At 37.7% G+C, this 15,938-nt stretch overlaps 1 protein-coding gene and 1 pseudogene across 2 annotated transcripts in view; both read left to right on the forward strand.

The window, feature by feature from the left end:
- Positions 1-539: 539 nt before the first annotated feature.
- Positions 540-4,384, forward strand: LOC119530539 (annotated as a pseudogene).
- Positions 4,385-4,707: 323 nt separating this feature from the next.
- Positions 4,708-15,938, forward strand: part of FNIP2 (folliculin interacting protein 2) — a 137,633-nt gene continuing 126,402 nt past the window's right edge. For both annotated transcript variants that reach the window (XM_037830908.1, XM_037830909.1), the window contains exon 1: positions 4,708-5,032. In XM_037830908.1, coding sequence (XP_037686836.1) covers positions 4,926-5,032 — 107 coding nt within the window. In that variant the 5' untranslated portion in view covers positions 4,708-4,925. The remainder of the gene's footprint in view (positions 5,033-15,938) is intronic.

Below are 15,938 nucleotides of genomic sequence, written 5' to 3' on the forward strand. Positions count from 1 at the left end.
TATATTTGTGGAAATATATTTGCTTTTTAAGACTCCAAGAGTCCTCCTTTCAACAAGTCTAAGAGAGGCCAAGTGAGTCACTATTCTCCTTGCTCCTCACGAAGGAGGAGCTAGGAGAAGCAGGGTTGGAAACTTACTGACTTTAGTTCTATAACCCATCACCAGAAAAAATTTGTATAGAGTCTAACGTTATAAAGCACAGATTAAAAAGCTGCTTTGAGCGGCTCCCTCCAGGAGTCAAGATGGTGGGAAAGAGAACCTGGAGAGGCCCCGGAGCCTGAGCTTGACGGCGAGCGGAGAGGGGGCGGCGGCAGGAGGAGGGTGGCCTGGGGTGCTGGCGCTGGTGCCCACGGAGGTGCTGATGGCTCTGGCGGTGGGGGCGGCAGCAGGGGTCCCAGTGGCGGCAGCAGTAGCAGCCGCAGGAGGAGCCTCCGGGATATGGATGACAAGAGGCTGCTGGATCCAGGGTTGAAGGTTCGTAAAGGCCTCTGGGATTATACTCAAGAACCAGCAGAGGAATACCGGAGTGACGGAAAAAAATGGGTGCTAATGCATCTAACGATCCTCATTCATGCCTCCTGACGGTAGGGGGAAATTCACAAGCCCAACAAACTTTTACAGGAACATCATCCTATTCTCAGCAAGGCCATGGTTGTGAATCAAAATTGTATAGACTCGACCATAGCCATGAGAAACCAGAAGACAAAACAAACAGACAAACAAGAGAACTTCTGGCCTTGCTACCCTCAAAAATAAGTTTATTAATCTTCGAAAAATCTAAGACATCTGCTGATCACACCAAGCAGTTGCGAGAACTCCTTTCTGGATGGGATGTTAGAGATGTCAATACATTAGTGGAAGAATCTGAGGGAACTTGAGCGTTAAAGGAGCTTTCTCACAAGCCAGTTTGGCTACACCAGAAGCCCAGCCATTGCAGAAAGATATAAGTACAAGTGTACTGATGTAGACAATATTTCAAGAAACTTGTTTTCTTGTTCATTGTGCCATTTTGGTGGCAAGGTGTCTGTTTTTTTAAAACACTGCTTCCTTCCTCACTTGAGTAAGGAGCAGAGATAATAATGGACATCCATACAGCTGGTATAGATATGCTCATGTTTTCTGTTTTGTTTCATTACCTTTAAACAGCAGAGTTTGGAATGGAGGGCTTAAGATTTCAAAATGTCGATATCCTCGTTCAGCTTAGTGAAGAATTTGGAACACTAATTCCCTCGATGTAGATATGCATGAACTCTTTGATTATATGTGTGATTATGATGTTGTCCTTAGTTTTTCTTCAGACTGAGCTGGCTGAAGCTGGTGGAAATCAGAAGTGCTTAGATGAAGAGCTCAAAGCTCACAAGTCTATTATTTCAGCAAGGTCACCATTTTTCTCGAAATTTATTACAGAGGACATGGACTGTTGAAGAAATCACAGGCCAAACTTTGAGGACTCCCACAAGAATTACATAAGATGAATCCATTACACCAAAAAAAAAAAAAATGCAGAAGTTATATTACTCTGTATGTATACCAACATGGTGGATCTTTCAGTTTTGCTCTGTAGCCCTTCTGTGGGGAATCTCAGTGAAATTCAGGCTTTGGTCTCAGGGAAGCCTAATATGACCAGGGCAGAAGAACTCACGGAACTTGACCATATAGCATGGTTCTTGGAATCTAACATGCTTGCACAAGGAATGAAATTCTGATTTTTAAATTTTGATTTCTAGAATTACATATTTGTCTTCCAAATTGAAAACACAACTGATAGGTTGTATGACTTCAGTGTGTTGGATGTAATAGGGTAACGTTTTGTTCTGAACTTACAATTATGACATCTGAGACAGAATTGAGAGTCAGTATTATGTGGCTCTTCATTGAGTATTAAAACCAAGCATTCAAAACTAGTGACTAAACAGTGGTAGACGAGACTTCAGATTCTTTCTTCCCTAATTTAAGGTGATAGGTGTGCTGCCTACCATCCATCTATACCCTGTCTCCACCCAAATTTTGGATTAGCCCAGTTTCTCAGATGTGAAGGTTATTCTTTATCTAGGATTCCTTGAACAACTTAGATTCTCATATTTACATTTAGTGCCTTGTTGATGCTTAAATGTTTAGAATAAGAATAAATAAGTCATTAAAAAATGAAGATAGTCATATTTAGATACAGACATATTTGAATTAGAGAATTGGGCAGGACTTCCAATTTAAATTTAAAAATATCTCATTTTTAGACTCAACCTGTACATCACGCTACAGCCTACAGCATGTAAGGCACAATGAGTATTGGACTCATGTGCCTTCTTCATTCAATTTAAACAAAATATTAAGTTAGGACAGCACATCTTTTGTGTTATAGGCCAATGAATATATGAAAATTTCATTAAAAGAAGCATATATCTCTTGGTAAATGCCAGAATCATAGTATTTCAGAACAGGAAAGAGATGTTTTGTGGGAGAGCACAATTCTTTTTTGACAGAATGCATACTGAGTTTTTTATGGCCTTATATTACAAAAAACAAGCTACATCACATGGAAATATTTGAGAAATTTAATTTAATTAATGCATATTTGCTTAAACAATACATTCAAAGTTGCCAATTAGAAAAGAATGTTAATGGTTTGGATAAAAAGACATGAACTTAAATAAGAAAAGCTAAGCACATTTTTCTAACTTGAGAATAATATATATTTAATTGCTAAATCAACAAATTAATAGGGCTTTGAGGAAAAAAAAGCCTCAATTAAATAACAAGTTTAATATTAAAATGGAAAGTGTTATACAGAAGAAGCATTGACAAATATGGGTGAAGAAAAGTTGAAATTTCTTTTACATAAAGGATCTCTTACAATCTTATAATATAGTACTAGATTTATTTTATTACCACAACCAAAATGTCCTTAGGATATTTTCTTTACTTATTAGTTTAAAATAAGAATCACCATATTAATAATAGAATATTTTGATGTCAGACATAGGAAAATATGTTATTAAAAATAAGCTAGTAGTTTGAGCTACCACAATTGACTCTGTAAAACCAAGTTTGTCAGAAGATGCCTCTAAAGAAAAATTTTAAAGTTGCAATGTTACCAAAAGGTGTAATACTTTATTTTCTAGGATTTTTATTTTTGACACATTTAAATAAGAAACCAAAGTGTGTTGTCCATACTTTGTTGTTTTTAAAAAAATGAGAATTCTTTAATAAAGTGTTTTGTTTCTTTTTTTAGGTTTTGAATGAAAAGTAAAATTGTCATCCAGCTATTGGTTCTTTGGAATTACTTGATTACTTAACTAGAGTTCTTTTATCTAAATGAGCTAGTTTTTTTGGTCATTTAACTAGAAATTGTATTTTGTTCAGTACATTACAAGATATAAAACAACACTCGTGTGTTACCTTAATCTTGGTTATTTAAAAGAAAAAACGACAACCTACACATATTCTCTTAAAAAAAAAAAGCTGCTTTGAAACATGGATGAATTTTGAAAACATTATCCTGAGTGAAATAAGCAAGGAATGTAAGGACAAAGACTGTAAGATTTCACATATGAAATATCTAGAAATAGCAAATTCGTAGAGACAGAACGTTTCTGAAAGTGTATCAGAGAATGGGAGAGAGGAAAGAGGGAGTAATTGTTTGGTGGGTATAGAGTGTAAATTCTGGAAAATTTTAAACTATTTTTTTAAAGCAAAAAACAAACATGCAAACAAAATGCCTTGAGTCTGGCAACGTCCTTCACTACCACAGGCTATGTGGTTCCGTAGAGATTTAAGTTCTTTGGGGAATTGGGATGGGCTGGGGAGGAAAGTGAACTCAAACACAATTGTTTCTCTCTTTTCCCAAACCGGATGTCAGCCGTTGATACCAGTTTATGTGCCTCGATTGACACATACATATTGAGACACGTTCCTTGTCATAAAGTAGCTTCTATTAAGTTTTTAGTCGATGTAGTGAATTCCGTGGTGGTGCTGTTGTTATTGTAGTGTGTGTGTGTGTGTGTGTGTGTGTGTGTGTGTGTGTGTGCGCGCGCGCGCGCGCTTAACATGTCACATGCAACGTTTTATATAATCACCATGGTGTGGTGACCCAAGATGCCAAACAGCAAATATTTCGAATAATTACCTTTAAATTAAGAAAAAACAAAAATGGAGAAACCTGATCTGGATATAGTAGAAACCTATTATACCTTTAAACCGTGGGTATTGTGCGATTCAAATATGTGGAATAGCAACTTCAAAAAACGCTTTTCCCCAACACCCGCCTTGCATAAATGAGCCCTTGCACCTGCATATAGCAAAGGCCCTAGTTCAGGGGCTTTGTCTCAAACCAACAAAGATTGGTCCAGCAGCTCTCTCACTGTTTCGAAAAGAACAAGCGGTCTAGAGAACCCCACGCGACTTCAGGAGCCGCGCCCCTCGGGCCTTAGTCCTCCCCCGAGCCTCCCACCCCGGCCGCGCTGTTCCCGCTCCCGCCCCCGCCCCCCGGACCCCTTTAAGCGCCGCGCCCGGCCCCGCCCCCCACATGCCCAGAACGTAGGGCCGCCGATCCGGGCCGCGCCTCCCGCCGGGGTTACGTGAGCCCGGGGCGGGCGGCCGCCTGGCCAATGACCACCGCCGGGGCAGCCGCGCTCCTCCCGCGCCGCCGCTGCCGCCGCCGCCGGGGGACTGCGGGCTCCTCCCGCAGGAGATAACTGTCAGCGCGCGAGGCGGCGGCGGCGGCGGCGGCGGGCTGGCTCAGTCATATGACCCGCCGCCGACAGCCCGGCACCTAGCAGAGTTACTCAGCCGCAGCGGTCCCGCGCTCCCGCAAAGCTGGGCGGTCGCGCCGCCGCGATGGTCCCGCTGCCGCCGCCGCCGCCCCCGGCAGCGCTCTGAGCCGCCGGCCCTCCGAGCGCCGCGGCTGGAACTGAGGCGGCGGCAGCATCATGGCCCCGACCCTGCTCCAGAAGCTCTTCAACAAAAGGGGCAGCGGCAGCAGCTCAGCGTCGGCGTCGGCCCAGGGCAGGGCGCCCAAGGAAGGACCTGCCTTTAGGTGAGGGGGCATCGAGGGGCAAGTCTGGCTGGGGACTGGAGTTGGCTTCTGTGGAGGGAGTAAGGGAGGAGAGTGGTGTGGGTCGGCCCGGGACGTCTCTGCCTATCGCCCGCGCGCGATCTCGGGGCTTGTCAACGTGGACGCGCCTGATCCGAGCGTGGCTCCGAACCCTCTGCGACCGCGAGGGTCTTTTTCTCCCTCCCTCCCTCCCTTCTTCCCTGTCTTTCTCCACAACTCAGGGTCTCTTCCCCTTTCAAAGAGTTCTCTTATGTTCCCTGGGGCTCACTTGTCTCGGGAGATGGGATATTCGCCGCGAATTGGGGTGAACCCTCTTCCTGACAGAGCCGCGTGGGTTCTTCTACCGCCGCTGCAAAGCTGTGAGCTGTCATTTTGGGGGTAGCTCCAACCTATTGTGTACGTGACAGTATTTTGAAGTTTGAAAGAGCAACAGCTACGAAAAAGGCATCTTCCTTCTTTCTTGCCATCTATGACAAGCTCTCAAACAAATGAATGAAAGTATGTAATTTCGGCATAATTGGAAATGTTGATGCCTCCTGATGTGTGGGAAAGACGAGTAAAATGCTTTTATGAAATGCCTGAGATTTCAATTTAACAAAGCTGAGGTCTGTATTTAATAGGTACAATTTCAGTCCCTTCTGAACACACGTTTGAATAATAATACCTCACATTTATTGAACGTTTACTTAAATGCTTTGTGTTGAATTGTCTCATTTACTTCTCTAACAACCCTGTGAGGTAGGTGCTTTTATAATTCCCATTTTACAGATAAGGAGATGTAAAGCCACAGAGAACTTAAGCAGCTTACCCAAGATTCTGAGGTATAAATGGCAGAGTCTGCATTTTGACCCAAGCAGCCTGACTGCAGAAGCCAGCCTTCAAAACCCCTTTGCTTTTCTGCTTTCAAGGGCTAAATTTTAAAATATGCCTTATAATGTCCTATATAGCATTTCAGCACTCTTAGGTTTAGAAGTTCATTTATTTACCTTTAAAATTTATCTGCAGCAAATTGTTGTTGAGCATCTCCTCCCAAAGTGGCAGGCACTCTGCTAGGTGCTTTTTGGCCAAATGTCTTGCAAAAACAGTTCCTTGTTAGACAGATCTAGATCTAGTATAACAAACCTTTTACAAGTTTCAAGTGAAACTTTGAAATAAATTTTAGATTTAGATAAATTTGGATTTTGCTTTTCTTGAATTCCATTCATGTAAAGCATACACAATCTTTCACTGTAGTTCTATGAAAATTAAATACCAATATGTTTTGTGTTTGTGTGTGTGTGTACTGTGTGTGTGTGTTGGGGGGTGGTATTGTTTGAAAGGTAAATTGTGAGGTCTTTGTACTACCCTTGTTAAATTCTCATGTTTCCCTTGGGCTAATTGAATCCTTATAATTTGAGTAGGGAATTCTATGCCTTTATTTGCTTTGAGTACTAGTGATGCTGTGTTCCTTCACAGAATGGTAGAATTACTTCAGACCCAAGGTATGTAATTTCTTCTCTTCCCTCTGAGTAACTTAGACTCAATCAAGGGAACAAAGCCTGGAGAGAGAGGGACATATGTCACAGGTGTCTTCACTTTGGCTGCCCCTGTCAAGGCCATATAAAGCCATTTTACTGCTGGAGGAGGTTGTGGAGTTACCCTGTCATTGTTTCCTGTACTCTTTGCCCAGTAGCCCACCACCATTTCCTCCACCCACAAGTTTAATTAAATATCTTTTGAACAAAAAAATTACGGCTATATTTAGGGCCTTGTCATTTTAGGGAAATTGATTCCCACTTTGTGGGAATATTTTCAGTATAGTGTTCTGACTTCCTATTGGTGTATAATAAGGAATGTGAAATTGTGCCAAGGACTGTTTTATTTCTTGACCTCAATAGAATTTTCTACAAGTTTTTGAGGTAGGTGTATTATGGAGAATTTGGGGATCTTAGTTGAAGGTCCCACTTGATGAGTAGCCCCATCAGCAGGTATTCCCATGGGAGGAGGAATACCTAGGGGGAAGAGAGATAAAGTGGTAGATGTCAATGAAGACCCAGGAAGATGGGGATGAATCAACCAGTGCGCAATAGATCAACAAAGTCTTTCTTCCTGCTCTCCTCAGGGGCCTAACTCTTGTGCTCTGTGTGACTCTCTTGGGAAAAGCCTCCTGGACTAGTTCTATCTCTTGCCCTACAAGGTAATGACCCCATATTTCATTTTAATGAAATTTTATCAACAGGAGCTGGTGTATAGTTTTGGAAAAGGGGGTGCCTCACATAGAGTGTGAGCAGCACTTGGGTGTCCACTTTGTAGTTGAGCAGATTTGGAGAAGTTAAGGTAAAACCCTTAGGTTAAAAATTAAGTATTCCTGAGATGAATTTGTATTCTTTAGTGTACATAAATACAGGACATAACTTGTGAACCTGGAGAATGAAAAGTCTTTTGAAGATTCATGTCAACTTTCTGGATGGTTTTATAGCATATAATGGAAAATCCTAAACAAAAGTAAGATTGAACTTTTTATAGTTTTGTTTTTTGTTTTAAAGTTTGTGGAAGCCTGTAGTATCTTTTCTGTTTCTATGATGAGTTTTTGCTAGTTATTTAAAAACTTTTTTGCACTTCTCTGAATTGTTTTGTCCTTGATGTTATTCTTTCTTGGGCATTTCCCAGTCACTGCTCCAGAGTTCTTAACCCTTCTCTCATTCCTCTACTTTTCACATGCTATATTTGATAAGAGAGGAAATTTGTTGTCCAATATAAGTAGCTTCTTTAACAAGTCATTTTCAAATCGTCGTTCTTTTTGGCATTCCATCTAAAAAGGGATCATCACAGTCAAGATTCCTTCTTATTTCGTTTAGAATCTTGACAAGAAGCCATTTTCGTAAGCTTGAGGAAAGAGATTGTTAGGAAAACAGAGTAGGAATCAAAAGAGGTTGAATTTACATGTTTGGGAGTAGTCAGGGATACATACGGAGATGGTATTTGTGAAGTTTAAACTGTATTTAAAGTTGTAAAATTACATTGAGGTCTTTGAAATTTGAGAGAATTCTTTATTTGCTGTTCTTCAGAATGCTTGCACTTTTAATTAGTTGTTACATAGATCTATATTTTAATAATCCAATCCAGTGTTCCAGAGGCATAAATTAGTCCAGAAAAAGAGATGATTTGTCTAATGGTTCAGGTCAGATTTAGAATTGGGTTCTTCATTGCCTTGGATTTAAGGTCAGCATGTTTACGTAGGACTAGTACTTTTTAAAAGCAAAGATATTCCCTGTGACTTACGTGTCTGATTTAAGTCTGAAGCGTCATCTTAAGTGTTTTTTTCATTTATTCATTTTAAGTGTCAGGTAAATTAGTGGACCAGTTTCCACCTAAAACGTGTATAAACAGGGAGGTAAAAAAGATCATGGGTCATCAAATGTTTTATTTTGGACCAGTTAAATGAAGTGAGTAAGCATATATACCTGGGATATAAGCAGTAAATGAAAGCATTTGAGCTGCCTGGTGATTAGCTGTATAAATGCGAGAGAGAAGACCCCTGCCTTCTTCCTTCCTGCCAGTCCTGTATACCTTCGGCCAAATGGTCCTGTTAGTGCTAATCACATTGTTTTGTTAGAACAAATTTAAGTAATCTATTATAGGGTTAGTATAAATATAATTTAATCCACTTATCATCATTATCAAATAGCATCTGATGCCCATGTGGTTGTGGCTTGGTGCTCAGCCGGTACAAATCAAGGTAGGACAGCCATGGTCCCACCTACTGGAGTTTGCAATCTAAAGGACAATAAATTATACACCAAGTAGAATTGATAACAAACAGTACATTGGAAACTCTAGCAAACGGATGATTCAAACACTGATAAATAAAGGGTAAATCTTTATGAAAAGTATAGAATTGTGAATTCACTGCCCCTGTGCTTGGTTGTGACTGAGGGCAGGATTGTCTTAATCTTCCCACAGAGGGAAATTGCAGAGAAGTGCTTCCTCCCCTCCCACTACCAGCTCCCAAGATGCAAGCATTTATAATGGCATTTTTCTGAGATAAGGTGGAGAAATATCCTGGAAAAATGACAGTTTTGTTCCAGTATACTCATGTTTTAAATGCCTGTAAAATAAGGCATGTGGCTTATAAATAGCAGTTTTGATTTCTTTTCATTTCTTTCTGAAAGTCTTTTTGGAGATTTCCTTCCCCACTGCTTTGGATGTGTTGGCACACTTATTACCTCATATCTCCTTGTCCTGAAACATACCATCCACCGTGGAGAGTTATTAAGAGATTTTTGGCAGAGATGAAGAAAGGAACTGTTCATCTTATGCAGTGTGTTCTGTTAAAAGCACTTGGAAGACAAACTGAGTAGACCATTGATTTAGTTCTGCCTCATGCACTGTGTCGACATTAGACCAAACAAGTCGCTTAATTTCCCTGGTCCTCTGTTTCCTCATTTTAAAGTGACAGCACCAGTCCTATGTAATAGGGTTGTGGTGAGGAGGTAATATAATAGTTTGAAAATCTTTTGAAAAGAGTAAAATGCTATACAAAATGATTTTAAGTATTTACCAAGAACCTATTGAGTCGTGGAGTTTACTATTATTCACATTGAGGCTTTATCAAAACTTGAACCATTTGTTAGGGCTTTTTTTTTCCCCCTCTGTAGATGAGAGATAGGAGACAATTGAAGTGACATGTTATTTTAATTTTTTTTTAGCTTGATGTTGTCAGTGGTGAGACCCTAGTTTCCAGAGGAGTGTTAAAGACACTCATGCAAGCAGTAACTGAACTGGATGGAAGTGGCTGAGCAATTAGAAATAGTCAATATTTTTAGGAGTATGGTGTATTGTTTTTCAGAATTATTTGTAATTTTTTCTAACCAAAAGCTAAATCTTTTTTTAACTAAAGATTTTAACAAAATCTTTTTTGTTTGAGTTAAACAAAATTATTTGGCTGCGCAATAGGTGATACTCTGCAGCAGCCAAATCATAATTATAGAAATATATATATTGGCATGGAAAGGTGTTCTCAATAGAAACACTAAGAGTAAGATATAAATTTTGTATTCATAATATTTGAAAATAGGTGTGTGACTCTGCTTGTGTGAAAGGGCTGTACATTAAGGTATTAACAGTGGCTGCCAAGGGGTGATTGATATATTATTTTTATTCTTTTTTGTTTTATTCTTTTTTGTTAGTATTTTTGGATTTTGCTGGAATACATTTGGGTTGATTTTATAATTTAAGTTTTTTGAAATATAAAATAATCTTTAGAGTATTTTACACTATGCAGGGAAAAAGGGGTAAGAATAATATTTGTGGATAAACCTGATTCAAATAAAAAACTTAACAGAATCTTTCCTCTTCTTTAAAATACTAGTGGTTATTGTTTTGAAAAGCAGTATGTTTGTTGTGAATTTTAATGTACCTAAAATCTAAATTCATTCCAGACCTTAGAGGCCAAGTTAATTGGTGATGTTAATAATTGTAGACAGTATGTACATGTGAAAATTTTATTACCCTCCTGCACCTCGTAGTTTTAAGTGTGTCAATTGGGCAGGGGCACTCCTTTATCCCCTAAGTGCCAGCCCACTGTGGTCTTACTGGGCCTCAGAGCAGAGTTCAGGAGCTGCATTTGAGAAAGACCTAATTAAGATTTATTTGATATGGTTAGAAAAATGTGGCACAGCCTTTTGGATTTGGCGGGAAGTTGGATAAGTTAAGAGGCTTGGATCAGATGCTTTAAAACTAAAGCATGCATTATAATTTTAAGTTTGGAAATGTAAATTTGTCACATTACACATTATCATTTGATTTAGTAAGCTGATACTGAGAAACGGACCTGGCCATGTGACCTTTTTATGCAGAGTCTATAGAACCAAAAAGAGCATTAGTTTTTGTTATTGTTGCTTCAGGTTTGTTGTGTTTTTCATGGTTTGCTTGTGAGATCAGCTTAAGGAAGCCACTTTGCTGTTGTATTTCCTTGGCAAAGGAAGTTGTAAAAGATTGTCGTGGCACTTAAAAAATGCTTTGGCTGCCAGTGTGAACTCCTGGTGGGTGAATCTGATTTGGGAACTGGTACTGTGCTTTATTTCTTCAGCCACTGTTTTTCTTGGTGTGGGTGAAAAGGAACAAATGTTGTATCCTGATTGTACAAGTCCCTTGCTTAGTGTGGATTGTTAGCCCTGTACTATGAGATAATGTACTTGGCTGTAAAAGTCTTTCCTTTGAGTCTAAGAGTGCTGAAATATTTGGTGAGTTCTCATTTAGCAAACGTTCTTTATCTCAAGTTTGTGAAAATGATTATTATATAAAAGAGGAAAAACAGGATGGACTTTTCCAGCTAACTGGGCATGTAATAGTGATTTCCCTCAGCCCCACCCTGTCTGTAAATGGAACATCCATGACTCACTTCTCAGGGCTACACAGGCACTTTTTGTAACCAGTGCTTGAATGGGAGGGTGGGATGGGGATGGAAGGAGATGGGCTCGCATCCCACTTATGTTCAGCCAGAATTTGTTCAGCTGCCTTAATAATGGACTTCTGAAAAGGACAATGTGCCTTCTCATGCATCATGTTACATATTTTTTTTCTTATTGCATTTTCTGCTTGTGCCAAAATAACACAATATATTAAGAGCAATAAAACACAACCATTTATGCTATAATGTTGTGTTGTATGGCAGAGTATTCATATGGTTACATAATGTGTGTATGAGTCTGAATCCCTGATTCTCATGAGGTACTTCTCTCCTTAACTGTATGCCTTTAATTTCTATATATTTTAGAATATTTTTTTCTAGTTATTTGTCCTTGTTATCTTGCTTACTTTGTATATTATACTTTAGGATTTTTGTCCAACATAGTGCTGTAAAGAAATATATGTCCTGTTTATGAAGATGATTTTACCACCACATCCAGGATTATTAATCATAAGTAAGAACATTTCTGTATTTGTTTTAATACATCATTAAATAATCATTGGTGTTTGATTAGCCCCTGATGTCTAACTGAAAATGGCAACCAATTCATGCAGGGTGTCCGAGATGAGAGTAGGCAATGGTGGAGTAGAATTTCATCTCCCAACAGCTGAAGGGGGTAGATGGAAAACTTACGTATCTAGTGGGACCTCAGCCTAGTCCCCAGTAAGGACAATATGTTGGAAGTTAATGATTGAATCATGTAGTTTATGTGAACAACCTAAACTCTGTGTGTTTATGACAGAAATATTTTTCTAAGAAAATTGATAGTCCGCTCATTTGAATATACCCTAGGTTATGTTGTATAATAGATATCAGTAGAAATTAAACATTTTTATGAATTTACTTAATTTAACACAATTTAAGAAATATACTAATTTTAGAAACATCTTCTTTTCCTTGATTTAAATATACTCAAGACCCTATAATACTGAATGCAGCCTTGACAAGATTTAATGGGTGTCAGTTATTTGTCAATGTTACTTATTTATGGCCTACTCTGACCAAAAGGATGTGTGTGTGTGACACAGAGAGAAAGAGAGAGGGAAGGAGAGATGGAGGGAGAGAGAGAGGAAGAGAGAATGCCATTTAATATTTTATCCAGGAAACATACATATCAATTTAGCAGAATTGAGCTAATACTGCATTTCATTTGGTAAATTCTGATAAACTTTTCATTCAGTTGTCATGGCAACTTTTACTTGTTTCACAAATTGAAGACAAGTTAGATGTTAACCTGCACATTCCTCAAGAGATGAAACAGGTGTTGATTTAGGATGTGTTAGGAAGAAGCAACAAAATCACCATTCTAATCAGTTTTGGATTTAACACCTTATAAATGATTCAGACTGCCAACTGTCTCTGACTGGTGTGCCCAGAAAATTGGGTACTTTCTTTTTTCTGTGTCATAGTTAAAACCTTTAAGTATTATGGAAAAATATTTCATGTATTTATTATCATTTAGCTTTTAACTACCCTCATTTGCTCAAGTTCTTTTACCCTATCAAATATGATTGAGAAATAGTAACAAGGGTATCTTTTAAATTTGATGTCACTTTGAAGCATACATTTGAAAGTAACTGTGAATGAAACAAAAAAATGTACCTGTTCTATTTAGAGTATGGTTATGGGAGTTCTTTTAAATTCCATCCCTGCCATTGGGTCTTTAGTGCTTAATGCAGCACCTGGCAGGAAGTTGGCATTTAATGAATACTTGTTGAATGAATGAATGAATGAATGAATGAATTTAGGAGTTTTGAAAATTGATGGTTCTTAAAGAGTCTCTAGTATTCTGAAATATGATCTCTTAAAAAATATTAATGTCTTTAGTAGGGAACTGCCTTTCTTGATGTCTCAGAGGTATATGTGACTTTTTCAAGGGCATCTTGTTATGGACAGCTCAAAGAAATTTCCTTCTTTCCATTAATATTAGTGAATTGTTTCTGTGGTATCAAGGTAGTAGGTAAGTGATCTAATGGATCTGCAAAAATAAATAAAATGTAATAAAACACCTTAAAAAAAGACTTGTTTCAGTAATATATCTGAGACCCAGTCATAAAAGCCAACAGCTGTTGGAAGCAGTCTAATGAAAAAAGTATTTAATTTAAATAGTATCTATGAAGCATTGAAGTTTTCAGCCATGTGTTTATAAATGTAGACCTTTGTTCTAGTCACTTTTTTTAGATTCATTTGAAATCTTGTGTGGCTTGGTAAAACTGAAATAAATCATAAAAAAGATATAAGCTAATTGGTTCTTTTAAATTTAAGGTACAGCTCACTTAATTATTTAGACAAAGTTGCTATTCTGTACTCTGCAGAGACCATGTTTGCATGCTACATATAGTGAGTGCTTTAGAAAAAAAGATTGAATCACCTCTGCTTTCCATGTATAATTTTTCCATTTGAGAAACTAATTCAAAAATGGGTTTATGTGTCTGACATGTTCTTTAAGAGTACACACCAGACTGACATATCATTAATGGTAGCCTACATTGTGTGAGGAAGTGAGCCATGAGTAAACATTTTTCCCAAGCATAGCAGGCAATGACTGTTTGCTTTAGAATGGTACACTGAATAAGTTAGTTGCTAGGGCAGAAGGAGGTGGCAGGAACTACTGGCCCTGCCCAAAGAAGGCAAGATAGATTCATAGCCACTTGGTTCTTTCCAGGTGTGCAGTGCTCCATGGCACCTATAAACACTGGTGGTTGGCCCCTGCCGTGGGATGTTATATATTGCTTAATGCCATATGTTCTTGGAAAAATTGTTTGTAAATAAAATGATGATTTGATTTTGTTCAAGATGATTAATTTTTAAATGTACCTGTTATAAATCAAACAATATAAAATCATATATGTTGAAATATGTCTCTTACGTTACACCTCCAATCCCTATTCTCAAAAACTATCATTGTTACAATAGTTTTTTTGTGTATTTCCGGAAACATTTTGTGCAAATATGAGAAAAAAAATCCTTCAGTCACACACAATGGTGGTTGCAGTACATACTGTTGTGTGTTTTGCTAGTAGTTGCCTAGTATTCCTTTACTCAAATATGGATGGGTATTAAAATCACTTATAGATATTTAAATACACAGATTGCCCTCAGAGATCCTGATTTAATTGGTCTGGGGTGGGGCCTATGTGTCACACTTCATGAAAACCACCACAGGTAACTCTAGTGAGCAGCCAAGCATACTAATTTTAACCAGTCCCCTACTGATGGATATTTATTTTTAGTCTTTATTGTTAGAAACGTTGAACTTCCTGGTTTGAAAATCCTTACGCATAAGCCCAAGTATATTTCTAGGATAAGGACCTAGAATGGAATTTCTGCCAAATTGCCCTCCAAAAAGTTTGCACCTGTTTATACTCCCACCAACAGCATAAGAGTATGACTGTTTGGTGGAGATGATTTAAAGTTAAAGAAACAATACTGATGATGGTGAAACTGGAACTTTAGCCCACCCTTGGTGGTTGTTGATCACTTGTGTAGTTGAGCATCTGTTCAGATTGTTAAGCTCTTTTGCAATTCAATTTGGCAGTGCTATCTAGATATAAAAATATTCATATCCTTTTTTCCTAATAATTTAAAAGAAAAGAACTTCTGCACATGAGGATGTTGAAAAGAGAAACTTTTGTACATGCAAATATTCTTTAGACCATTAATGGCTAGTGATGAAAGAGTAAAAAGAATCTTAATAGTTTCTACCAGCAGGAAAGTAGATAAACTATAATGTTAGTTTCATAAGATATTATGTGATGATTAAATGATTATGAAGACTGTATTAATATAAGATGTTTGATATGTTTAGTGAAAAACAAAAATAGAGTGCCAAATGGTATCTACAAGATGAAAAATATTAATAAAATATTCAAGTGTATGACCAAGAAATAGAAAGGAAAGCAAAATAAGAAAGAAATTGATATGATGATATGATGGAGTAATGAGATTGTGAGTAAATATCCTTTTTTTTTTTTTTTAATCCTTTTTAATGGTATAAAATTATGCGGGCAATAAATAAAAATTAGGAAAAAATAAGATTCTTTGTTCTTGCAAACAGCCATTTATTTATGGTTCTAAAGATGTATTTTCATATTGTAAATCTTGCTAATTAGTGAAAAGACATATTTATAGAATATGTGTGTGTTTTAGTCTGCTAGCTGATAAAACAAATACCAGACAGTGGTTTCTTTTTTTTTTAATAATTCAATTTTATTGAGATATATTCACATACCGTGCAGTCATACAAAGTGTACAACCATTTATTTATGATTCTAAAGATGTATTTTATGTTGTAAATCTTGCTAATTAGTGAAAAGACATATTTATAGAATATGTTTGTGTTTTAGTCTGCTAGCTGCACTCTATTTTTGTTTTTCACTAAATTTATCAAACATTTTATATTAATACAGTCTGGCTAATTCAATTAGATTTTTACAA

The sequence above is a fragment of the Choloepus didactylus genome, chromosome 3 (assembly GCF_015220235.1).
Source record: "Choloepus didactylus isolate mChoDid1 chromosome 3, mChoDid1.pri, whole genome shotgun sequence".
Lineage (NCBI taxonomy): Eukaryota > Metazoa > Chordata > Mammalia > Pilosa > Megalonychidae > Choloepus > Choloepus didactylus.